The 26,020-nt window shown below is 46.9% G+C and overlaps 1 protein-coding gene across 1 annotated transcript in view; it reads left to right on the forward strand.

Moving 5' to 3' along the window:
* Positions 1–23,302, forward strand: part of DYNLT1 (dynein light chain Tctex-type 1) — a 123,592-nt gene extending 100,290 nt beyond the window's left edge. The window contains exons 4-5 of the mRNA XM_085609334.1: positions 22,564–22,641; positions 22,835–23,302. Coding sequence (XP_085465460.1) covers positions 22,564–22,641; positions 22,835–22,905 — 149 coding nt within the window. The 3' untranslated portion in view covers positions 22,906–23,302. The remainder of the gene's footprint in view (positions 1–22,563; positions 22,642–22,834) is intronic.
* Positions 23,303–26,020: the final 2,718 nt, after the last annotated feature.

Genomic DNA, 26,020 nt, shown 5'->3' on the forward strand with positions numbered 1-26,020 from the left:
CTTCACTAAAAGATGTATTTTATCATCCTGAGTTCAGGCATACTAAATTCGACCATGTTCTCTGAATCAGTTAAGATTATAAGATGTAATAACCCAACTGCACATTCTGGCCTATTGTCAGAACCACTGGACCTTTGACACGAGTGGTTAATGCGGTTTACACATATTCGAAACCAAGCTGGAACAGGAGAAGTGGAAAATCCACAAAAGATTGCACTTGGAGTGTTTTGCTGCAAAAGAGGAGTTCCAAGATGGCCCCTGCTGTACAAACGCGGTAGCGGTCTAGTTTTTATCTTCACAGCTGTGTGGAGCCTTGGTGGAATGCGCTCTCCTTAACGAATGCGCACTTCACCGAAGCGTTGCCCGAGTTCGGAGCTGAACTTTACGCGATCCAGGAAAATCTTAGAATTTCACTAATAATAATAATTCCTAGTCTATAGTTAAAATATTAGTGTTCTAGCATAGTTACCTTCGCTCCTGCCCGATATTCTTTCCTAGTCTGGAGATTGCAAGACTTGGGTGAGGAATTCTTCATGACGTAACTCCTCTGCTTCAGCGACTCATGACTGGAGTTAACTCTAGTGGTCAAAAGAAGAAGAAAGAAAAAATAAATAAAACATAGTCGCAGAAAATAAGAAAAAGGGCTTACCTGAATGTAGAGAAATCTCTGCTAAAGAACCAAGCTAAAAGAAAAGAAAGAAAACAAGATATAATATTGAGAAAACAATAACGCTATTAAACCAATCCTAGTGAAGAAAAGACAGTGAAATCTTACCGCAAGTTGTCACAATAATTTAGAGAAGAATAGAAGACACTTCATTTAATATACTGGTAGGTGAGCTGATAAATAGAATAATAATAATATTAATAATTAGGTTAGGCTAAATGTGATTAATTCATTGAATGCTCCTATACCTTGGGTAGAACTGCGCAGAACAAGAAGGAAAGAGAATTCCAGGCAGTCAACCACCCATCACACGAAGAGAGGCTAGTTCAAAAGGATTTAGGAGTACGTTCCTTCCCAAGGGTACAAAATAAATACCTATAGAGTTATTAGAAAGATATAGAGTAGACTTAAGTGCTAAGTAATTGTGCTCTGTTAGTTTCCTCAGGTATCATTCAAGTGATAAGTCTATAGAACGGACTGACGAGAAAAGTGTGCTGTGGAGGAGATCCGAAAAATCCTTCTTTCTTTGTTATTTTGTCCACTCCCCCTTCCCCCTTTGGGGTTGTTTGGAGACGTGATCTTATTCGGTCTCTGGGGAATCCTGGAGGGGGTGTTGGGAACTAGCATCTCTGTTCTTGTGCAAGTATACGGTAAGGATCCTCTGTTTCGTAGCACCTTGACACCTATGGAGAACAGGTAGCCTTGCAATAGTGAAAAACGAAAATGGCTGTAATTCACTATTAGAACATGCCACACACACCAGGGCATGTCTTACCTTATCCTTACAATGCACCCTGCCCTTGGGCCTACCATAGGGGTGTATGATATGAAGAAAAGGGAAGGTTTAGGAACTGGCAAGTGGGTGCATTTGCCCAGTCAGCATGACAGTACCAAACTGCACGCAGGCTCTGCAATGGCAGACCTTAGACACATGTTTACTGGCTGCTTCTGTGGGTGGCATAACCAGTGCTGCAAGCCCACCAGCAGTATTTGGATTACAAGCCCTGGGCACTCCTGGTGCACTGTACTTGGGTCTGACAGGTAAACCAACCCAACAAATCATGGAATCACAAATCATACATTAATTTACAAAAGGGAGCACTTGCACTGTGGCACTGGACAGCAGTGGCACAGTGCCCTGAGCAACTAACACCAGCAAAAAATACATGAGGCACAGCGAAAAATGGAAGGGAGACTCACGCCAATGTGCTAGGTCTAACAAGCCCTATAGGAATCTCTAACTACTCTTACAGAAGAGCTTCCAAGATATCAGAGACACAACTTCATGAAGGTTTTTCCAGAATGACTACTCGTGTCCAATCAAGTGGTCTTTCCTTCCATAGACTGCGCAGACCTATCAGTCACTGAATTCTGCCACAGCATCTCCCTTAATCACAGCTATGTGGTATGTCTAACATCCTTGAAGTCTGACCTGTAGCTTAAAATTGTGAATCTACCATTCGCAGGATCAGTTCTTTTTGGATTCCAAATGGATGATGAGGTGCAGGGAATGAGGGATGAGACTGAAACCCTTAAGGTAGTAGGGTTGGAGAAGAAAAGCATTTTTTAAAGTCTTAGTACAGGAACTGCATTATTCCCGGACACAGGGAGTTAAATCCAGGAAGTTTTCTAATTGGTCTCAATCGCAAGGGCAGCGCTAACCTTCCTACCTCAGTAGATCTGGCAGAGGCGAGCAATAAAATAACACTAGCAATCCTCCTCGGGGAAAGGTCCAGTTTCACTTGAGTCAATAACTCTCCCTTCCTCTCCTTTGTTCAACACTCTGGTGGGAGGGGGTGTTTCAGAAAAGTCAGTGTGGCACAACCTAGCAACCAAAAGATGGATCTTGCAAATAATACAAAATGTTTACACCTTTCAGTTTAAATCTCCTTCATCAGTTTATCCAAAGTCTACTTTAGCTACACCTACACTTATTACAGGTGAAGTTTAGATATGTACAAAAGCCTGCAATATACACACAAGACCCACTCCCATCTGCCCTCATCCAAGATCTAAAGCACGTTATTGTCCTTATTGGACCAATATCATTAACGCCTTCCTTTCTACAGGATGCGTCCCTTTCTCCCTCCAACTCTGATAAATCACACCCATCCCTAAAAACCCCAAGGCCGATCCTAATGACCCTAACAACCTCCGCCCTATCTCCAACCTCCCCCTAATCTCCAAAGCCCTTGAAAAATGTGCCCTATTTCAATTGGATAAGCACATTGACACTTATAACCTGCTTGACCCCCTACAATCCGGTTTCCGCAAAGGTTGCAGCACTGCAACTGCTTAACATAGTCGATGACATCCACCTCGCCCTGGATAAGGGCGAGACCTGTCTACTCATCCTTCTCGACCTCACTGCTGCATTTGACACAGTTAACCATTCAACCTTACTCAATGCACTCAGAGTTCGCTTTGGCCTTAATGGCACTGTCCTAAACTGGTTCACCTCCTACTTCCAACATAGAACCCAACAAATCTAAATTCAAAACTGCCTCTCTTGCCCCACATCTGTCTCCCTCTGTGTCCCCCAAGGATCTATCCTCTCTCCCGCCCTCTTCAACCTCTTTATGGAACCCCTTACCCTCATACTTAAACAAGCCGGAATGAACTATCACCTGTATGCTGATGACACCCAACTGTACTATAAAATTAAATCCCACTCTGATATCTTACACCTCAACACTGCCCTAATCAAGATTAAAACCTGGTTCTTCACCAACCATCTTAAACTCAATCCAAACAAAACTGAAATCATTCTCTTCTCTCTTAAAAACAACCCTCTCCCTATTCAAGCATGGATCGCTGACCTTAATGCCCTAAACTGTTATCTCTCCCTCGCCGAATCAGTTAAATCTCTTGGCACCATCAACAGCAAGCTAACGCTCAATACCCATATAAAAAACTCGGCAAAAGGAGAACTCTTCACACTCCTGCATCTCAAAAAATCAAACCTTTCATTTCAGCTGAAGATTTCAAATCGGTTATCCAATCTCTAGTCCTTTCGAAGATTGACTACGGAAACGCTATCTCTCCGGAACACCCAAAATTCACCTTGCCCCCTCAAATCTGGCATCTACTTAGCGGCCAGGCTAACAACTGACAGTAAGCGTTTCAAACACATCTCACCTGCCCTCAAGGACCTCAAATGGCTTCCCATCGAAGGCAGATCCTCCTATAAAATTGCCTGCATTACGCACAAAGCCCTTTATCAAAAGACACCGCTCTACCGCTCTAACAAACTCTACAAAGCAGGTTGCGCCCGGATGTTGAGAAGCAGTAACTCTCTTCTTGTCCCCCGCTGTTAAAATAAAAAAAAAAAAGCCTCTCAATCACGCTCTTTCTCTGGTAAGGCCCCCAGCATTTGGAATGCCCTCCCCAAAGATCTAAGATGTAAACCTTCTTATGTCAGTTTCAAAAAAGACCTTAAAATACACCTGTTCAACAAATATTGGGATACTTAATCCCTCTCTTACCGTACTTGCTTTACTCCCCCTCCTCCTTTAAGCGCTACCGTTTTCCCGCTCTCTCCCGCACTCCCCCTTCTTGACCCCTCTCCACCCTCCTTTCCCATCCTAACATTTCCCCTCCCACTCTTTCTCACATACTCAATCCCCTCCCGTGCTATTCTGACCACTGAACCCTTGTGTACTGTTATACTGTTACTGTCTATATTACTCAATTGACTCTTTTAGTCCACCATGTATGAATGCTTCATTTATATCAACTGTTCTGTATTCCCTAAATATTATTATGCAAATGTTAAGCGCTCTGATACCCCCGGGTGGAGCTAGCGCTATATAAACCTTTTTTAAATAAATATAGCCCCTTCCACCCTCTCAGAGAGAAAAAGGCATTGAGTCCAGATATTTTCTCCCAAAATTGGCAACAAGCATGAATTCAGACCAATTCTGAACCCAGGATGCGAACAATAGGTCATGAGACAGAAATTTAGAATGTTGGAACTTCACCAGATCTATCCTCAGCTCATGAACGTAGACTGCATGTTCACTGTGGGCTTTCATGCTGTTTACTTCCACATTCCAGTGGCAAATGAGGTCACAAAATACCTGATGTTCACAGTTAGCAGTATAAGCCATTTGTTAATTCTAAAATCATCTCCACAGACCTTTTCAAAATGTCAGTGGTAAGTTGTAGACTTAAAATCTATATCTTATCCCTACCTTGACATTTGATTAATAAAGGCATACGTTACAGAGACTGCAGCACTGTTGGATCCATTGGCCCTTTATGGCCACACCAAAAATCAACATCAACCCCTGTATAAATGCTTACTAGGAGCAATGGTGAGCAAAACCTACAATAGTTTTATTTGGAGGAGAGTATTACCATTTTTTAAAAAACACATTCAGCTACAGAGAAGTCCTTTTCTTATGGCATATTAGATTTCTTCCCTTCTAGACTCAATGGCCTCCTGCATCTTCGTTGTTCCCAGTGCAAGACTTCTAGACCTCAGCATCTGATAGACTTCTAGCTGCAGATTCCTTACCTTTGAATTTCTCAGACGTCAGGCTAGATCCGGAAACTTTGCTCCAGCAATATGCCTTGTGCACGCCGTCGGGTGGCTCCATTCGGCTCTGTGTAATGTCGTTAGCGTTGGTTATGACATCGCGGTCACCTATATAGGCGCTACCCAGGGGCGCGAGCGGTAGTTCTTTTCTTTCCACACCAGTTAAGTGCCGATCTGGGAAGACATGGCACTTTTTCACTTTTTGACAGGCCTTTTTCGACTGTCGACTTCTGAAAAAAAAATTGACTTCGAGGAAGACTGAGTTTAAACCATGCGGTGCCTGTCACCACATGATGTCTGTTACCGGTACCAGCCCCATCAGACGACCGAGCCGGAATGGCATCGCTCGACGCAGATTCCAATGCCGATTGAACCCAGGGGTCTATGTTGTTGCCTGAACATTTTAATGATTTGGGCTCGGGAGAGGCCTATGGACCCTTTAGAATCGCCCAGCTCCGGGTGACCCAAAGTTCCTCAGCCAACACCCCCACCCCCCTTTGAAAACTTGGTGGTGCAGACATCTACCTCCCAGGGTGCATTCCCTTCCACCCCTTCGGATAGGGAATCCAAGAGACTGGAATTACTTTGGAAGATGTTATTTTGAATACTGCATGCTTATTCGGCCGTTTCTCCCACTCTATTTGGGAGATGGTTGCGCAAGTGCTGCCACAAGTCCCGAAGAAGGCCCAGGCTGTGCTCTCTCAGGCATTTAAGGGCGGCAGAGATGCAGCAAAATTCACCATAAGGGGTAGCCTTGACACAACTGATTCTCTGGGCAGAGCAATTTCATCGACATTGGCCTTGCGACGCCATGCCTGGCATTGGACAACTGACTTCTCCGGCGATGTCCAGTAAACTTGATGTACATGCCTTTTGATATATTCTGTCTTTTTGGGGAGAAGGCAGACTTGGCCATAGTGAGGTTCAAGGGCTCTCGAGCTACGGCCAGATCCTTCGGCCTCTCCTACACCTCGTGGCCAGTCTAGCTTTCGCCCCTTTCGTGGCAACCGAAGGGTTTACAGCTATGTCAACCCTATCCCAGCCACCGTCCTGTGCAGAGTTCCCAAGTTGTGCAGGGACATAGACGCGATTCATTCCGACCAAGGAATAGAAGCCAGAAGTCATCGTCACCCTGCCCTTGGCAGCTGCAGCCTCCAAGCACTCCTGATCTGACTCTGCAAGACCACGCCACTTCAGTTGGCAGGAAAACCCATCTTCATCTCCCCCACTGGAGGTACATAACCTCGGACAAGTGGATCTTGTAGATCATTCCGAGGGGCTATTTTCTGCCTTTCCTTTCTTTTCCTCCTCCCATTCTGCCAAGTCGAACGGCTGTAGGAGGATAATTTAAAAATGATCCAAGAGGAAGTTACAGCTCTACTGGTCAAGGGAGCTATAGAGTGGGTCCCAGAGGTAGGAAGTGGCTGTTATTCTCACTACTTTCTGATTCTGAAAAAGAACAAGGGGTTGCGGCCCATTTTAGATCTTTGGACCGTCCATCTCTTCCTCAAGAAGGAGAAGTTCAAGATGCTTACTTTAGCTGAGGTCTTGTCTGCCCTAGACCAAGAAGACTGGATTGTAAAGTTGGACCTGCAGGATGCGTATTTTCACATCCCTATCCTGCCAGGCCACAGATGTTACCTGTGGTTCAAGGTACGCCATGAGCACTTAGTTTACCGTGCTCCCCTTGGGCCTTACCAGTGCCCCTCCGGTGTTCACCAAGGTGATGGGAGTGTTAGCAGCTCATCTGCGCAGGTTAGGGGTGTCAATCTTACCCTACCTCGACAACTGGCTGTTGAAGGCGTCCTCGTCCCAGGCTGTCATCTCCCACCTACAGACTACGGCAAACCTACTGCATTCACTGGGGTTCTCTATAAATGTGCTAAAGTCACACCTGACTCCTTCTCGGACACTCCCTTTCATTGGGGCTCTTCTGAACACATTGCAGTTTTGGGCCTTTCGTCCCGAGCAGTGAGTCCAGGATATTCAGGGTATGATTCTGATGTTTCAGCCTCTATCCTGGATTTCGGTGAGACTGATGGGGCAGCCATCTGGCAGAGGTTGAGATCAGGGGGACACTGGTCTCTGGTGGAGTTGGAGGTCCACATCATTTTGTTGGAGCATCGACCGATTCTGTTGGCGTTGAAGGCATTTCTTCCCCCGTCAAGTGGAAGTTAGTGCAGTGTTCACATACAACACCACCGCCGTGTGATACTGCAACAAACAGGGCTGGGTGGGGTCGTGGACCCTTTGTCAAGAGACCCTGCGTCTCTGGACATGGCTGGTACAACAGGGCATAACCTTGGTGGTTCAACACCTGGCAGGTTCTCTAAACGCCAGGGCGACAAACTCAGCCGTTGATACCTAGCGGGTCATGAATGGCATCTCCGATCGGAGATGGTGCAAGGTCTCTTTCACCATTGGGGAGAATCTTGGTTAGATCTGTTCGCCTCCAAAGAGAACGCACAGTGTCCGCAATACTGCGCGCTGGAGTTTCCAAGGCGGTTATCGCTCTGCGACGCCGTTTATCGTGAGTGGAGCTCAGGCCTTTTGTATGCCTTTCGCCCCATACTACTCCTGCCCAGGGTTCTGAAGAAGATTAGGAGTGACCGGGCCCAAGTCATTCTTGTGACTCCGGACTGGGCAAGGAGTGTGGTATCTAGAGCTTCTAAAAATGAGCATCGAACCTCTGATCAGGCTGCCCCTTTGGGAGGATCTTCTGTTACAGCAGCAGGGGAGGGTCCTTCACCCGAACCGGTCATCTCTTCGCCTCCATGCATGGAGATTGAGCTGCAACAGTTGATGGATTTTGACATTCCTCCCAAAGTATGCAACGTTATTTTCCAACCAGGCGGCCCTCCACTAAGACTGTATACGCCTGCCATTAGCAGAAATTTGTATTGCACTGTCCAGAAAGCTTCTCTTTCCACTGTTCTAATTTTTATTCTTACCCTTGTCAAGCAGGGCTCTGCATTGGGTACTCTCAAGGGTTATCTTTCTGCTCTATCCGCTTTTTTGCGGCTGCCAGACCAACCCTCTCTCCTTAGGTCGCCAATTGTAAGTAGGTTTGTGAAGGGGCTGGCACACATGTTTCCCCCCCACGCCCTTTGTTATGCCACAGTGAGACCTGAATTTGCTCCTCACTTTTCTTATGTGTACTCCCTTCGAGCCTTTACACAACTGTCCCCTCCGGCTGCTTACCTTCAAGACAGCCTTTCTGGTGGCGATAACATCTGCCCGAAGGGTAAGGCCGTTCAGGCTTTATCTTGTATGCCTCCCTACATGATATCCTTCCAGATAAAGTGGTGCTTTATTCTTGCCAAAGGTGTTGAATCCATTCCATCTGGGTCAGTCTGTCAAGCTGTCCACCTTCTTTGCTCCCCCGCATCCCTCTAAGGAAGCATCCCTCTAAGCAAGAGGAGCATCTCAACTGACTGGACCCAAAAAGAGCGTTGTTCTACCTTGGCCGCACAAAAGAGTTTCGGGCAGACGACAAACTCTTTGTGGTGTTCGAGGGAGCCAAGAAGGGGCAGGCAGTGCAGAAAAGGACCATTTCTCGCAGGGTCGTTCTCTGCATTAGGATCTGCTATGCCCTGGCTAAGAAGCAGCCCCCTGAGGGATTGAGGGCCCATTGCACGAGTGGGAATGCTGCGACTATGGCCTTGGTTCGAGGTATCCCAGTCCTGGACATCTGTCGGGCAGCAACGTGGGCATCTTTGCACACTTTTGCTAAGCTAGACTGCCTGGACAGTCAGGTCTGCAGAGACGGGCATTATGCCCGTTCACTCCTGCTGGACTCCCTAGTGTGAGCAATTGGTCCGGAGCCTACCACCGGGAGACTATGGCTTGGGTATCTAATTCAAAGGTAAGGAATCTGCAGCTAGAACTCTCTGAGATGAACAAGTTACTTACCTTCGGTAACGCATTATCTGGTAGAGACACTATCTAGCTACAGATTCCTTACAGGCCCACCCATGCCTCCCCACTTTGCGGATTGATTTTGTAAGGGCTAGGGTTACTCCCCATTTCATGGGCCTAGTTTTGCACCCGTTTTCATTAGTTGATTTGTGGCTCTGCGCTTGTGACGTGGAAATAAACGCAAAGTACTGATGTCCGTGCGCGTGTGTGGCACCTATATAGGTGACCGTGATGTCATACCCGTCGCTAACAACGCTGACGACTTCGCGTGGAACCGAATGGCACCACCTGACGGCACGTGCAAGGGAAATTGCTCAAGCAAAAGTTTCCGGATCCAGCCTGACGCCTGAGAAATTCAAAGGTAAGGCATTTGCAACTAGATAGTCTCCACCAGTTAATGCGTTACCAAAGCTAAGTAACTTGTTCAACAGTGTTCAGAACATATGGTCTCGATGGGAAGACAACAGAGAGGGCACAATGAGATTATCTCCATTGGCAAAACAATATAGTGGTGATAAAGGGCGATCCATTTAAAATGCATTCTTTTTCATCACGCAATTCCATCACAAACTATTGTCACAATTATGTCTTTGATAGTCTGGAGAGCCTATCTTCAGTAACTTAAAGGTGTGGGGTATGTGGTCGGAGAAACAACAACTTTATCACATCAGTGTTCTGGAAATGAAGGTAGTCCATCTAGCTGTGAATAGCAAATAGAACTCAGGAACTGCTATTTGTTGAGGTAGTGCATTGTGCTTGTTGTTGGTTTTGAATTTATTACTAGAAGTCTAAGCGATTTCAAAGTGGATCCTGGCAAGTATTTAATCTACTCGGGCTGTGCATCTCCCACACCTTTAAAACTGTCAAGCAGCTCTACTGAGCAGATAGTGGGTTTTTGATGTCTTGCAGGACTGGGAGATCCCTCGGATCTGTTTGCCACTAGCCAACAAGTGAAAATGCCTAACTTCAGCTCAAGAATTTGGATACCAGGATCAGTGGGTAATGCCCTTTTGATGATCTGGTCCAAAATATTTCTTTACATGGAAACAGTGAGATCAGTGGAACCATCAGTCTCAGTGGAAACGAATCAGTCCAATGAAACAATAATGCTCCTTTCCTTAGAATGACCGATACATTGGTGCTTTCTAGAGCTGCTTCACTTGTGTAAAAGATCTCCAAAGAAGCTGCGTTGCAAAGCAAATTGGTTATTGAAGATACAAGGCCTTGTTAAAGAATGTCCAGTAGTGGAGATATGTAAAGCAGCGATTACTTTTAGATGAGGATTCAAGAGTGAACACTTTAGTTAGCCAAGCTGCTCTGAGTAATATATTCAGATGAGATTCTGCTGGTCAGATATCCTTACTCAGTTGTATCTTTTTGAACTGAGATAGAAAAGAATTGGAAGGGGTTGACCTGTTAAATCTCTGGAGGTTGACTCTGCACTTTGAGAAATGACCACCTTTACCTCCTATTGAAGACACAGATGAGGTTTGTTGTTACAAAAGGAGGAGGGAGCACTCTGCCTAGCATACCAGCACACAGTTAGCCAGATGCTTTGTGGTAAATGCAGTGCATGATAGCACTAACTTTAATTGAGTCTTTAGTATTCACCATTGTTGGTGCAGCCAGTTCTGTGCATCTCTAGACTTGTTTCAGGATTATTGTCCTTCAGTAGAGAGTAACACGCAAAATTTGATGATGCTGGCAATGCTGCTCAGTCTTCTCAGGTTTCTGTACTACTCTCTGAGCCCAGGTGCATCCAGAGCTAGTCAGCTCAACAACCCAATGAGGAACCAATCACAGTATGACGAGGGAGCATCTTGCCTGGCATACCAGCACACAATTAGCCCAGAAAAATAACTGTTTGGGTCTCCGCCATATAGGTAGAAATATTGTACATTTGACTGAAACCACAAATGGAAGAGCTGTAGGAATCGACTCTTAACTAGTTTCATTTTGTAAATGTGTCTTGTTCTTCTTGCTGGCAAATGTTAAATATTTGCAAAAAAACAGGTAACCGATGGTTGCCTGGAAACAGAGTGATCAAACCATTGAAGCCCATAGGCTAAATCGCAACAAACCAGTTTCTGAACAAGATCCATTCAAAACAAATGATAGCAACTGTATATTGAGTCAATCCCAATGCATTTCAGGTGTCATGCACCCTTTGTCAGGGGTCACTGCAAAAAAAATGTGTATGGGTATACATATTCCAATAATATATTTTGTAAAATATGCAAGTAATACACTCAACGGAACAGCAGTTGCAATACACAAACCAATGAGAATACACTCGATACATTTTTAAAACTTGGAAAGAACCAACTTCAGGGAAAACCACTCCTGAAGTAATGTGGCAGGTTTAACAGAACATGCATGGTATAGTGCAAAAGTGACTGGACAAGCAGAAAAACACGTGGAGTCCCATGTTAAGAACGGGTACAGTGCTCTTAATTACAAAATTAAAAAACAGTGCCCATGAGGAACAAATTAATTAAATCACCTGTGAAAGCGAGATACTCTATGGTGAAGACGCCGTAGAAAAAAACTGATGTTTGCTTACTGCAGCTGCTGCTAGGTAATGTGTACACAAAGGAGAAGCCAACTCAGAAACCGCCGAGTTCGTGCTCATTCATTTACTGAAAGAAACATATATACTACACTCAAATGCTGGAAAGTCTACTCTGTGCATACGCTAGTGCCAAAAATGGTTACTTGCAAACTAAGTTGTGTTGCTAACGAAAACGACTACTGCGGTAACCCATGATTACTAAATGTGGGTGAAGTGGAAACCCACCCGATTACGCTAGAGTTCAGCATGCGGTGTAAAAAGTTATTTACCCGCCCACTAATACGTGTCCGATGTTGTCACGTTGGTTCAGCCCTCGGGATCAGATTGTTGCTTATTATGGTCCACCTCTTGATCTACCCAAGCCTAGATAGCCGTAATGGCATGGGTCATTAGGAGGATCAAGTGAGGGAAGGAAAGGAAGGGGACAGCAGGGAGGGAGATCTGCAAAACACAAAGAACACAATTAATACCCTACCTATCTTCACTAACTTCTTGTTAATACCTCCCTAGATATATGCTTCATAACCATACCACAATATCTGTGTACCTGTAAAAATAAAAGAACATGCAGCTTTATGGCGTTACTCTTCGAAGGGTGACCATACCCTCTGTTCTCTGTGGTTGGCTACATTAGAGGATACACAGCAACAAGGAAATCATAGGACAATAACACAGCTTCACCATTGGGCACAGGTTCTCCCCCAATACATGTCACACCACAGTCTAGAGATTTTCCCCGCACCTACCCCAAGCAATGCTCCACCTTGCTTCACAGGGAGAGCGCGTTGTGCGCTATCTTATGATGGAACCCTGTTAAAGATGGAGTCAAAGAGCACACACACACACACAACACAACAACGAACATTAATGAGTAGCCACAGAGAGTATCTTGCCATGGGGTTTCTTAGCATCCGCTATAGATCAGAATCCCAACATAATGCCTTTCAATACGTTATGACGTATAGTTCAAGAAATAATACTGTGTCAAGATATGATGCCAAAGAGGATACTGCCTGTTGGAAACCGGGCAACCGGGTTAGCAGTCACCAGATTCCCAGCACAGTGGTAGCTTGGCTCGAGCGGTTGGGGGTCAGGCACCGTGTTAAGCGTACGTCATACCCACACAATAACCATGCGTTCATCCGTTCCAAAAACGACACTACACCGTAAAAATAATGCAAGTCAAATCGAAAATATATATGTCTTTATCTTATTTTCTCTTAGTTGCAGGATTCATTACATAAATACAAGACAATAAGATTTTCCTTCAAAAGAGCAGGTCAAATAAATAACACTACTTCGGAATTTCAATAAATAGGTTCAGGTCATAAATAAGCAAGGAATAAATAGAGATACAATAAATACGGATGGCAAATAAATACAGTCAGACAATAAATACAGTGCAGGAATAAATTAGTCGATGACAATAAATAATGCACTTCCAATAAATAAGGTAAAACAATCAATGACAGTGACAATTCCAATCATTTACATGAGGTCACTTGGTCTTACTTTGCCCATACACAACTTAAGGGCACTTTGATGGCATGGGGGTGTCCCACCTAGATTGGTCAAGGCTGGGGCCTAAGGTGAGGCAGAACAAGAGTAACCTAAAGATCTGGCCCTCCAAACCACACAACCCTTTATGGAGGTCACTGTACCAGTCTCAGTTCACCCCTGGCACTCTCAGGCTGGTTCTAACACCCCTCTAGCCCCTAGAATGGTCTTTTAGGGCTCCACAGGGCCTTAGACGCCCCCTCTACCACTTACTGCCCTTTTCACGATGATCGGCTCCGCTCGGCACCGTGTCGACGCCGTGAGGCGGCTCCGACTCGATGTCGCTGGGCGGTCTCGACTCGATGTCGCTGGGCGGCCTCGTCTCGATGTCGCCTTCTGGCGTCACAGGGTCTCGGACTCCCCACTTCCTGGTGTCTCCGGAGTGCGATCTCCACTCCCGACCTCCGGCGCGCTTCACCTCGGTTTCCGGTGACTCCGGTGGGCGGACTTCACTCCCCCGTCGACGCCTCACCTCGACCTCAGGTGACTCCCGACTCGACCTCCGGCGCCTCTCCACGATCTCCGTCTGCGCCCTCACTCGACCTCGGATGACTCCTTACTCGACCTCCGGTGTCTCTCCACGACCTCCGTCGGCGCCCTCACTCGACCTCTGGCGGCTCCGGGTACGACGTCTGCCTTCTGTCAGCGCCGCTTCTCCACCTCAGGCCCCAGGTCTCTAGGCTTCTCGACGTCGGGACTCCAGGAGGACACTGCTGAACAGGTCAGGAACTTGCTGTTCTTCTTCTTTAAGGCCTGTTTCAAATGTTCAGTTCTTTAAGATGGTTCTTCTGGTCTTGATCCCACACAGGGCTTTAGGCTGGGCTTGGTCAGTAGGGACTAGCATCAAGGGTGGGTTTCTGGACCCCACTCCAAGCACTGGTTTCCACCCCTGCTGCCTCACTCCGACCTCCTTCTATCTCTGTCCTCTCTCTTCTCCAGTCAGTTGCCAACTGCCACTCTGAGATGGTCTCCCAACATTCTAAACTGCCTCCCTCTGTCACAGGGTTCCAGAATGTTACGGAAGGTTCTAGAAATCTCCAGTGGGTTCTGGTGTCACAGGTGACAATGGGTGGCCACCATTTTGTGTCTCAGGCCCTCAGACAGAAGTTCCAGGGGTAGGGAAAATGGCTCCCTGACCCTGCATCAACACTAAAAAATCTGGTGGTTCCCAAAAAGGAAAAATTAGAACAGGGTTTGAGGCAAAAGTGGGACAAAATAAATAATGATGAGGAGGGACCACCCAAAGGGCTGACAGGTCTAACACGCGTCCCCCCCCAGCTGACAGTGGGGAGAGCTACCCAACCCCTTGGCAGTTCTCATCACTAAGGCGGAAATACCTTGAGAGACCGTCTGCATTGGCGTGGTCCACTCCAGGCCGATGTTCCACCTGAAAGTCCATTCCCTGTAGGGAGATAGACCACCTTAGCAACTTGGGATTCTCCCCCTTCATCTGCATCAGCCACCGAAGGGGTCTGTGGTCGGTCTGAACTAGGAAGTGCGAGCCAAACAGGTATGGCCGCAACTTCTTCAGAGCCCATACCACTACAAAGGCTTCACGCTCTATTGCACTCCACTTCTGTTCCCTGGGAATTAGTCTCCGGGATAGGAAGACCACGGGTTGATCCAGACCCTCTTCATTGAGTTGCGATAACACTGCCCCAATGCCATGTTCCGATGCATGCGTCTGGACAATGAACTCCTTGGAAAAATCTGGGGCCCTTAAGACCGGGGCCTCGCACATGGCTTGCTTCAGTTTCACAAAGGCCTGCTGGCAAGCCTCCGTCCAGACTACCCGTCGAGGTTGCTTCTTGGACGTAAGCTCCGTGAGGGGGGCCACAATGGTCCCGTACCCCTTCACAAAGCGGCGGTAATATCCTGTGAGGCCCAGAAAAGCTCGGACCTCAGTCTAAGTCTTGGGGGGTTCCCAGGCCATGATAGCCTCGATTTTCGCCTGGAGGGGTTGCACCGCTCCCCTACCCACCAAGTGTCCAAGGTACACTACCGACCCCTGCCCGATCTGGCATTTACTGGCCTTGATCGTTAAACCAGCGTGTTTCAGGGCCTGGAGAACAGTTTGCAGGTGACGCAAGTGATCCTCCCAGCTGTTACTGAAGACAGCAATGTCGTCCAGATAAGCAGCAGAGAAACTCTCCATTCCGGCGAGGATCTGGTTCACCAGACGCTGAAACGTGGCAGGGGCGTTCTTGAGCCCAAAGGGCATCACGCAGAACTGGTAGTGGCCCTTGGGCGTGGAGAAGGCTGACCTTTCCTTAGCTCCATCAGTCAGAGAGATCTGCCAGTACCCGGATGTAAGGTCAAAGGTACTCCAATATTGGGCAGCTCCCAGCCGGTCAATCAGTTCATCCGCCCTCTGGATCGGATGAGCATCAGTCTTGGTTACTGAATTCAGTCCCCGGTAGTCCACACAGAACCTCAGTTCCGGTTGGGCACCCGGTGGTGCAGCTTTTGGTACTAGTACCACCGGACTGGACCAGGGGCTGCTGGAAGGTTCAATCACTCCTAGCTCCAGCATCTTAGTGACTTCACTGTGAATGCTGGCCTCCACCTTGTCTGTCATCCGGTAGATCTTTGACTTCACAGGTGGGCTGTCTCCTGTGTCCACGTCATGGACGCACAGGTGAGTCCTACCCGGAACAAGGGAGAACAACGAAGAGTACTGCCCCAGGACCTGGCGACAGTCCTCCTGCTGTTCAGGAGTTAGGGACGGGGAGAGAATCACTCCCTCCACCAACCCATCCTTCTCTTGAGACGCAAATAAGTCGGGGAGAGGCTCGCTTTCCACGTCCTCTGCTCCGTCAGTCACCATTAACAATATGACTTCGGGCCTCTCATGGTGGGGTTTGAGGCGGTTGGCGTGCAGCACTCGTAGGGGCTGGTGAGGGTTCTTCAGATCCACCAAGTAGGTAGCCTTACCCTTCTTCTCCAACACCTCAACGGGTCCTGACCAGCGATCCTGGAGGGCGCTAAGCTCTCCTGGTTCGATCACCCACACCTTCTGGCCAGGCTCCAACTCCACCGGGTGAGCATTGTGGTCATACCACGCCTTCATCACTGCTTGGCTGGCTTCCAAGTTGTCAGAAGCTTGCTTCCACAACTTAGCCATTTGGCTCCGGAAGGCCAGCATGTAGCTCACCACGTCCTGGGGAAGCTTTCTGGGAGTTCTTTCCCATCCGTCTCTCACCAGGCTGAGAGGTCCACGCACAGGGTGCCCATACAAAAGCTCGAAGGGGCTGAAGCCCACTCCCTTCTGTGGCACTTCCCTGTAAGAAAACAATAGACAGGGTAGGAGGACGTCCCATTTCCTCCGCAGGCTCTCAGGCAGACTTCTGATCATGCCTTTCAAGGTCTTATTGAACCTCTCCACCAGACCATTGGTCTGGGGGTGGTAAGGAGTGGTGAACCGGTAGGTCACTCCACACTCCTTCCACATCGCCCGCATATATGCTGACATGAAGTTGGTCCCCCTGTCGGACACAACTTCCTTGGGAAAACCCACTCAGGTAAAGATTCCCATCAGGGCCCTAGCCACCACAGGTGCAGTAATGGTCCTCAGAGGTATAGCCTCTGGGTACCGTGTGGCATGATCCACCAGAACCAGGATAAACCTGTGACCAGCTGTAGTAGGCGGATCTAACGGACCCACAATGTCGATGCCCACCCTTTCAAAGGGGGTGCTAACGACAGGAAGTGGTTGCAGGGGAGCTTTCAGCTTCACCCCTGTTTTCCCACTGGCTTGACAAGACACACACGTCCGGCAGTAGGTGTCGGACGACACTTTCATCTGAGGCCAATAAAAGTGTGGGACAAGCCGGGCAAAGGTTTTGTCTTGCCCCAGGTGTCCTGCCAAGGGGATCTCATGAGCCAATCCCAAGAGAAAGGCTCGGTAACGTTGAGGGACAACCAAGGCCCGTGAAGATCCGTGCATGGGTGCCTTGGGTTCACTGTAGAGGAGGCCATCCTCCCAGTAAATGTGGTTCCCCTCAACGTTCCCTGCTGCCTGGGCTTCGGCCTGTCGCCTCAGTCCCTCAAGGGTAGGACACTCCCTCTGGCCCTTGCAGAATTCCTCCCTGGTCGGCCCTCCCTCCACGTGCCACTCGGCCGGGATGGGTAGGTTCTCCAGTTCGGTAACATCCCCTCCCGCGGACTCCTGGTCCACCACCTCCGGTGGCCTATCCGTCACACGGGGCGCGGATGCCGAGGCAGTCTCCTCCTGCCTTCGGTTCTTCCCTTGATTGGCAGCCGGCGGTGCTTTTGTTCCAGGCTCCCGCCTAAACGAAGTCCCCCTCCGGGTAGTCGCAGACCTTGTGCTGACACAGGCCCAGTCAGGTGTACCCAGCATCTCAGCATGAGTCCGGTATTCCACCTCCTTCCAAGCATTATGCTCCATGTCATTCCCCAGCAGACAATCGACTGGCACGGCAGGGCTTACGGCAACTCGAAGTGAACCTGCAACCCCTTCCCATTCAAATGGAACCTCGGCCACCGGATAGTGGCCCATTCTGCCGTCAGCCATCGCTGCAGGGTGGAGTACATGGGGAATCACCTGCTCTGGAGACACCAGTTGGCTACGTACCATAGTCATACTGGCTCCTGTGTCTCTCAGAGCCTCCCCTCTTTGGCCATTGATGGTGACCCATTGCCCATACTTTGTGGTATTTGCGGGCACCTGGATCTTAGGAACCATCTCCCGTTCTCCCAGGGACACTAAAGTGACACCCGCCCACTCCCTTCCCTTATCTAAGGGCATCTCCTCCCGAGCACTACACTAGCTACTCCGGGGGGCTTTCCTCCAATGGGAGGGGGTGGTCTTTTCGGGCACTTCACATCTCCCTTATAGTGTCCGACACCACCGCACTCGTAGCAATGGACAACCCTTGGCTGCTGACTCTGGCCAGGATTAGGGTTTCTGGGTGGGTTAGCCCTAGGGGTGAATCCCGTTCCCTTCCCTTGGAAACTATTTTGGGGGCCTTTAGAGAACTCCGTTTTCTTTTCCCCTCCCTCTTTCTTCTGGGGGGCGCCCTGTCCGGTCTTTTGAGAGTCCCCTCCAGTCCCCCTTGTGGACACCCGGGTACTAGCCCAAATGTCCGCCTCCTCAGCAAGCTTCCGGGGATTGGTCAGCTTGCTATCCACCAGGTGTTGACGCAGTTCAGGGAAACATTTTTCAAGCAGGTGTTCCTTCAACATCAAATCAAACAACCCCTCGTAGTCCCTTACCTCACTGCCCTGTATCCAACCCTCTAGTGCCTTCTTTGCATAGTCCAGGAAATCCACCCAATTCTGTGTGCCCAGTTTGTGGCTACCCCGGAACTTCTGTCTGTACTTCTCGGGTGTTAGTCCAAACTTCCTCACGAGCGCCACTTTCATGGTGGGGTAGTGGGTCTGCTCATCCTGCTCCAGGGCCAATAATGTATCCCTGCCAGCTGGAGGCATGTAATTATACAATCCCCCTCCCCAATATTTCTCTGGAACCCCATGGACTCTTAATGAGATCTCATAGGCCGCTAGCCACTTGACGATATCATCACCCGCACTATAACTAGCTACTATGTCTTTTGGCAAATAGGGTTTGGGTTCCCTGGTGATTTCTCTTTCTTCGCTGCCACCATTAGGAACAGTGTGTGCCCCGACCCGTAGGATCTGGAGATCTATCTCCCTGAGCCTCAACTCGTGAGCCATCCTCCGTTCCTCCTTTTCGTTCTCCAGCTTCGCCAAATCCCATGTGAGCTGTCTTTTCTCCCTCCGGTCAGTGAATTCTGCTTCTAATAAGCCGTTGCTAGAGACACTGCTGCCCTTCCTTGAAAGTGTTCTGGGCCCCGCTACTAGGTTCCCCACCTCAGGTTGGTACAAACCAGCCCCCTCGCTGTCAGGCTCTCCATCCCTGTCCTCCTTCTCAACCTTACTTTCTCGTCGTGCCTCCCCCCAAGCCCTTAAGCTGGTCGGGAGCTCACCCTTCTTTGCACCTTGGGGACAAAACACCCCCTCTCGCTCACAAAACTCTCTGAGTTGGGCCACAGTGTAAGTTTCCACATCTTCCAATACAAACTCCTTTTTGCCCACTCAGGATAGAAGACCGTTGCTTACAGAAGCTATGCAGGGGGGTACCTTTTGTAATACCTCCTCCCACCACCAGAAGTAAATTTGGAAAAAACAAAACTCAAAATTAGGAAGTCCGCTTGGAGAAAACTCCCGGTGTAGGCCTATGGACTACCCAAAGTTATTGTCGAGTAGACGCAAGCACAGCTCTATCCCACCACTGAACACCAATTTTATGTTGGAAACCGGGCAACCGGGTTAGCAGTCACCAGATTCCCAGCACAGTGGTAGCTTGGCTCGAGCGGTTGGGGGTCAGGCACCGTGTTAAGCGTACGTCATACCCACACAATAACCATGCGTTCATCCGTTCCAAAAACGACACTACACCGTAAAAATAATGCAAGTCAAATTGAAAATATATATGTCTTTATCTTATTTTCTCTTAGTTGCAGGATTCATTACATAAATACAAGACAATAAGATTTTCCTTCAAAAGAGCAGGTCAAATAAATAACACTACTTCGGAATTTCAATAAATAGGTTCAGGTCATAAATAAGCAAGGAATAAATAGAGATACAATAAATACGGATGGCAAATAAATACAGTCAGACAATAAATACAGTGCAGGAATAAATTAGTGGATGACAATAAATAAAGCACTTCCAATAAATAAGGTAAAACAATCAATGACAGTGACAATTCCAATCATTTACATGAGGTCACTTGGTCTTACTTTGCCCATACACAACTTAAGGACACTTTGATGGCATGGGGGTGTCCCACCTAGATTGGTCAAGGCTGGGGCCTAAGCTGAGGCAGAACAAGAGTAACCTAAAGATCTGGCCCTCCAAACCACACAACCCTTTATGGAGGTCACTGTACCAGTCTCAGTTCACCCCTGGCACTCTCAGGCTGGTTCTAACACCCCTCTAGCCCCTAGAATGGTCTTTTAGGGCTCCACAGGGCCTTAGACGCCCCCTCTACCACTTACTGCCCTTTTCACGATGATCGGCTCCGCTCGGCACCGTGTCGACGCCGTGAGGCGGCTCCGGATCGATGTCGCTGGGCGGTCTCGACTCGATGTCGCTGGGCGGTCTCGACTCGATGTCGCTGGGCGGCCTCGACTCGATGTCGCCTTCCGGCGTCACAGGGTCTCGGACTCCCCACTTCCTGGTGTCTCCGGAGTGCGATCTCCACTCCCGACCTCTGGCGCGCTTCACCTCGGTTTCCGGCGACTCCGGTGGGCGGACTTCGCTCCCCCGTCGACGCCTCACCTCGACCTCAGGTGACTCCTTACTCGACCTCCGGTGTCTCTCCACGACCTCCGTCGGCGCCCTCACTCGACCTCTGGCGGCTCCGGGTACGACGTCTGCCTTCTGTCAGCGCCGCTTCTCCACCTCAGGCCCCAGGTCTCTAGGCTTCTCGACGTCAGGACTCCAGGAGGACACTGCTGAACAGGTCAGGAACTTGCTGTTCTTCTTCTTTAAGGCCTGTTTCAAATGTTCAGTTCTTTAAGATGGTTCTTCTGGTCTTGATCCCACACAGGGCTTTAGGCTGGGCTTGGTCAGTAGGGACTAGCATCAAGGGTGGGTTTCTGGACCCCACTCCAAGCACTCGTTTCCACCCCTGCTGCCTCACTCCGACCTCCTTCTATCTCTGTCCTCTCTCTTCTCCAGTCAGTTGCCAACTGCCACTCTGAGATGGCCTCCCAACATTCTAAACTGCCTCCCTCTGTCACAGGGTTCCAGAATGTTACGGAAGGTTCTAGAAATCTCTAGTGGGTTCTGATAATGTCAGGTGACAATGGGTGGCCACCATTTTGTGTCTCAGGCCCTCAGACAGAAGTTCCAGGGGTAGGGAAAATAGCTCCCTGACCCTGCATCAACACTAAAAAATCTGGTGGTTCCCAAAAAGGAAAAATTATAACAGGGTTTGAGGCAAAAGCGGGACAAAATAAATAATGATGAGGAGGGACCACCCAAAGGGCTGACAGGTCTAACACTGCCTTACAAGCCAATGTCAAACGTAAGGAGTTAGCCTCTGGAATCGTTCCGTGAAACTAAGAAGTGCCGGAAGCCTCCGGAGCTAATTATCACTCAATATTCAAAGAGTCTGTGACTAAGTTATCACTGAAGTCGTGGGACACTATGAACTGACCGCTTCCCCTTTCTCCGCATGAGCCGTAACTAGGCTCTCCAACGGAGGAGGGGCTGGAGGGAACAGGAGGGTCTGCGTAGGGCTCGGTGCACTGCACCCTTACCGGACCTTCTACCAGACAAATCGTGTTATCGGCACGAAGGTTTTCTCCGCTCTGATAACACGACCAAGGACTTCTGCACCGGGGCTGCACTGGCTCCTCAGCAACCGCAACACCAGAACACCGCGGCGGGAAGGAATTTCCGACGTGCGATGTTGCTGCGACTGCGTCTTTGTAGATGACGCAGCGTGCGTGATAACAATCTCTTGGCTTGCGTGATGACGCCCCGGGCGTCCGAGTAACGTAGTTTTGAGGGAAGGTACTGATTTGGTTTGGCGAGCGCGCTCGAGCACGACTATTAACAGATGTACAGTGAAGGCAATAAAATGGCATCTGAAATGTATTTGGATTGACTCAAGGTACAGCTGACATTTGTTTTGAATGGATCTTATTCGGAAGCTAGTTTGAACTCATAAATGATTTATTTTGATTTCACATGAGTCTTCGTTGAACATTATTTGTTACGTTTGTATGAATGTATTGATTTATTGAGATTTAGCATGCGGGCTTCAATGGTTGAGCACTCTGTTTCAATGCAACCATCGGTTACCTGGTGTTTTTTTTTTTTTTTTTTTTTTTTACCAGTCTGTCCATAAAGACGGGCAGGCTCTGTCAGAGTAGCACACCGAACTGGAGTATTCTGTTTAACTTCCCACTATATCAGAGTGTACGGTTTCAGTTCTTGCAAATGTTGAATATTTTACCATCCATGATTGAGTACAGAAATTTTAAGATTAAACACTAAAATATATGTGTGTGTGTGTATATGTATATATATATATATATATTTTTTTTTTTTTTTTTTTTTTATCAGACCTTTTATTTCAAATGTGAGAAATATCTCCTTATAATAAAGTTTTAGTGGATAGAGGGGTTTGTGGGACCAATATTTAGTATAGAAAAGATCTGGAGGATTAATGCTGCGTTTTTAAAATTTTTAAAACCTGGTTATGTTGTAGATTGTGTATACCAAATTATAATTTGCTTTTGTTTTCAGTGACCTGCGTAATTATGCAAAAGAATGGAGCCGGACTGCATACCGCAAGCTCATGCTTTTGGGACAATGGCACTGATGGTAAATCGTTTTTCAAACATCTCAACTAGGCAATAATACTCACATTCTAGACTAAGATGTAGTTGCATTTTCAAAAATGTTTTTTAACAAAAATTATTTTGAAAATCAAGTTCCAGAAAAGATTGACCTCATTTGTAAAAAATAAATAAAAATAAAACCTATATATATATATATCCTCTTTCTCTTTCTGCAGGAAGTTGCACTGTGAGATGGGAGAATAAGACAATGTACTGCATAGTCAGTGCCTTTGGACTTGGAATCTAACAACTAGGAACTCGCTGCATAACAGTGTTCTCAATTTCAACATCTAATTGCATATCCTGCACATAAACCTCTGCAAGCGTTTTAACTACTGCAAAAAGTATTATGTTTCTATTATGTCAACATCCACAAATATAGAAATGTGATTCTTTAGGTCATGTGACCTTTACATTTGACATTATTTTGTATCACAGCTTTCCAAATACCATTGTTGCCATGATACTGTGTCTTAAAAACTTTTCAGCCTGACTCATTCTAAGGTGCTAAAAAAAACTCAGATTTGCTGCAATGTGAACACTCTGTTTTAAGCTTTAATCTCTGGAATGACAAACTGCACTCAAAAACTAATTTCCTCACTTTTTACTTCTGTTAGGATTTTAATAAATTATTGTAGGCAGTGCACGGAGTCTGACACTTTCATTTTCTTCCCTGAATTATGAGATTATTTGTCAATATGAGATTGTTTATCATACTTAGAACAGTATTGATGTTATTAAGTATCTGCTTTCTTGGCATTTCTATTGTGTGTTTTTTTACCACAATTAAGGAAGATTTTCCAATCCTTTACTTTTTGACTTTTGTCGGACAAAACATATGGAGCTCTACTATTTACGAAAAACATTGTGATACTGCAAATGTATAGCACACACTTTCCACAATACCATTTTCAGTTTTGGCCACATTGTCTTAGTAATCTCTGGCCTTTAGCCTTGTTGTTTTTTTTTTTTTTTTTACAATTGTTTAGCCCTAGATGTTAGGACATATTATACTCGTGTTGTGACAAAATCAGTCCATTTGTATGTCCTGTGTATGCATGTTGCTGTTGCATTACCAATACAAGTGCAGCTATTGCCTGGTAAAGACTTCCCTATATATGATTCTAAGCATTACAGATCCTATTAATTAATCTGTTTCTCAGTGATCTAGCGCATTTGGCTTAAACACCTCACGCAGGAGTTCCACAAGTGTTGGGCTGCATGCACTAATGAAACAAAGGAATCTGTCATCAGCATACCAAGCCAATGGAAGAAGATGCCAAAATAAACCCTTGCCTCTTCAGCACCTCCAGGAGATAGTGACGACCCATTACCTACTACATGGTTTTGAGGCATTGATTAGCACCAGGTAGCCCCTTGACAACAAGCGATTCCTCTGTTAATAACATTATTCAGCATGAAGAAGACATTTTACATACAGCTGTGCCATTCTATATCTACGCACCACTAATGTCATCATTATTTCATCAGTTACTAAATGGCTGCATTAGAAAATGTGTTTTTTTTTTTTTTTTTTTTTTTTTAAATTCGCATTGATTGTACGTAGATCTGTGGGAGTGAGTTAGTTAACAAATAATATGAAAGGTGGCAATTATATATGGATAAATAGCACATTCTGATGGATATGTCGATCTGCGGTTTCCTCACCTTTTGAATATCCATGTGCTAGCTTGGATCAGAACCTTTTCGATAGCTGTCTCATGTGCACAGGCGTCCTGGGGGGTGGGCGGTGTGTGAGTGTATGTATGCATATATTTGTATATATATCTATCCGCACATGGTATCACATAACATAACTGGATCTATAATAAGACCCTATGGATTTGCTGATGTCACTTCCCTTTTTTCTGCACCTTCAACGAGTAACTGTTTTCATGAACTCTTCATTGGGAATTGGTGAGTTTTTGCAATATTTTTCCTATATACTACGTTTTTTTTTCAGGATAATACCACCACCCCGAAAATTGGGATTGAAGCCCTGCAAGGATTATGAGGGTCAGATGTCTATTACTGGCCCTCATGACATCTGCTTTTGGTGCTTACTCGAATCATTATGTCGATTCGTGAAGGAAAGAGGCAAAGCTGTTCATGACCAGAGCAAGACTTCAGAAAGGGGTCATCACGAATCTTGTCTTATGTTGAAGTCTCCATCTCCTCATTCACCGAAGTGGACAAGGAAGAAACCAAAGAAGCGATACCATTGTTCTCGACATCGCTCTTCGAAAGATACGTCGCAGAAGATGGTGTCTCCACATCGGTCTTCGGAGGATGTTTATCAGTACAACACTCCTGCTCCATCTGTGGCACCATTTCTAGCGTCTACTTTAGCGCCAATTCCGACTTCACCTCGCCCTCGGGACTCTGTGTCAATTTCTGATCCGGTTCCTCAGTCTGTCCAGGTGTACCCAGCCTTCCCAGCTCCATGTGCGGATCCTAGTCATTTTTTGAATACCATATTTAGCATTTATAGGGCTCTCCTAGCGTTGCAGCGCATATGCGCTGCTCCCTCTGCGAGGCATATTGTAGTAGGGTAGGTTTTAGAAGTGGAGTAGAAGCCCCGCCCCTTGTTTTCATTGGCTTGCGTCATCGACCATGCTAAACGCTGGCATTCGATTGAAAATTAGGTTTATTAGTCCGTCCTTGTTACCGCCTGTCCCATCCGGACTGGATCTTTCACTTGCGGCGTTACACTGTCTCCTTTATTAGTAGGTAAGCACTCTTTTGTGTTCATTCTGCTTTCGCAAGGGCGCTCGCACTTCACGGGCAGCCATGTACCCTATAGCACAGCGCTTGTTTTATTGTCTGCCTTTTAAAATATATTTATTTACTTGTTTTTCACTTTGGCGGCACACGCGCTTTACCTTCAGCCATGTTAAGCTAAAGCGCGGGTGCCGCGATTGTTGAAAAAGTAAAGAAATAGATTTTTTTTCTATTTCTTTACTTTTGCAGAAATCGCGACACCTGCACTTTACCTTTAACCATGTTAAAGTAAAGTGCAGGTGCTGCGATTGTAGCAAAAGTAAACAAATAGACAAAGTGTGGCCCACCATTTTTTTAAAATATTTGTTTGTAAACTCTTGTTTACAATGCCATAGGTTACAAACTCGCAATTACGACACCTATAGCGTTGTAAATGCTTGTATTATTAGTAGGAAAACTTGTCAAATGAATGTCCGAACACCTCTTAATGGAAGGCCGTCAAGCTTATATATAGCAAGTGATAGCCTGGGTAGTTGCACATGCAGTCTAGGAACCAGCTATTTGCGCTGAGCTCAATTAAACTTCATCTCAAATCCTGCTGGACGCACCCGTAAATACAAGAGACACCTCCAACCTCGTCC

This window comes from Triturus cristatus, chromosome 6 (assembly GCF_964204655.1).
Source record: "Triturus cristatus chromosome 6, aTriCri1.1, whole genome shotgun sequence".
NCBI classification, from domain to species: domain Eukaryota; kingdom Metazoa; phylum Chordata; class Amphibia; order Caudata; family Salamandridae; genus Triturus; species Triturus cristatus.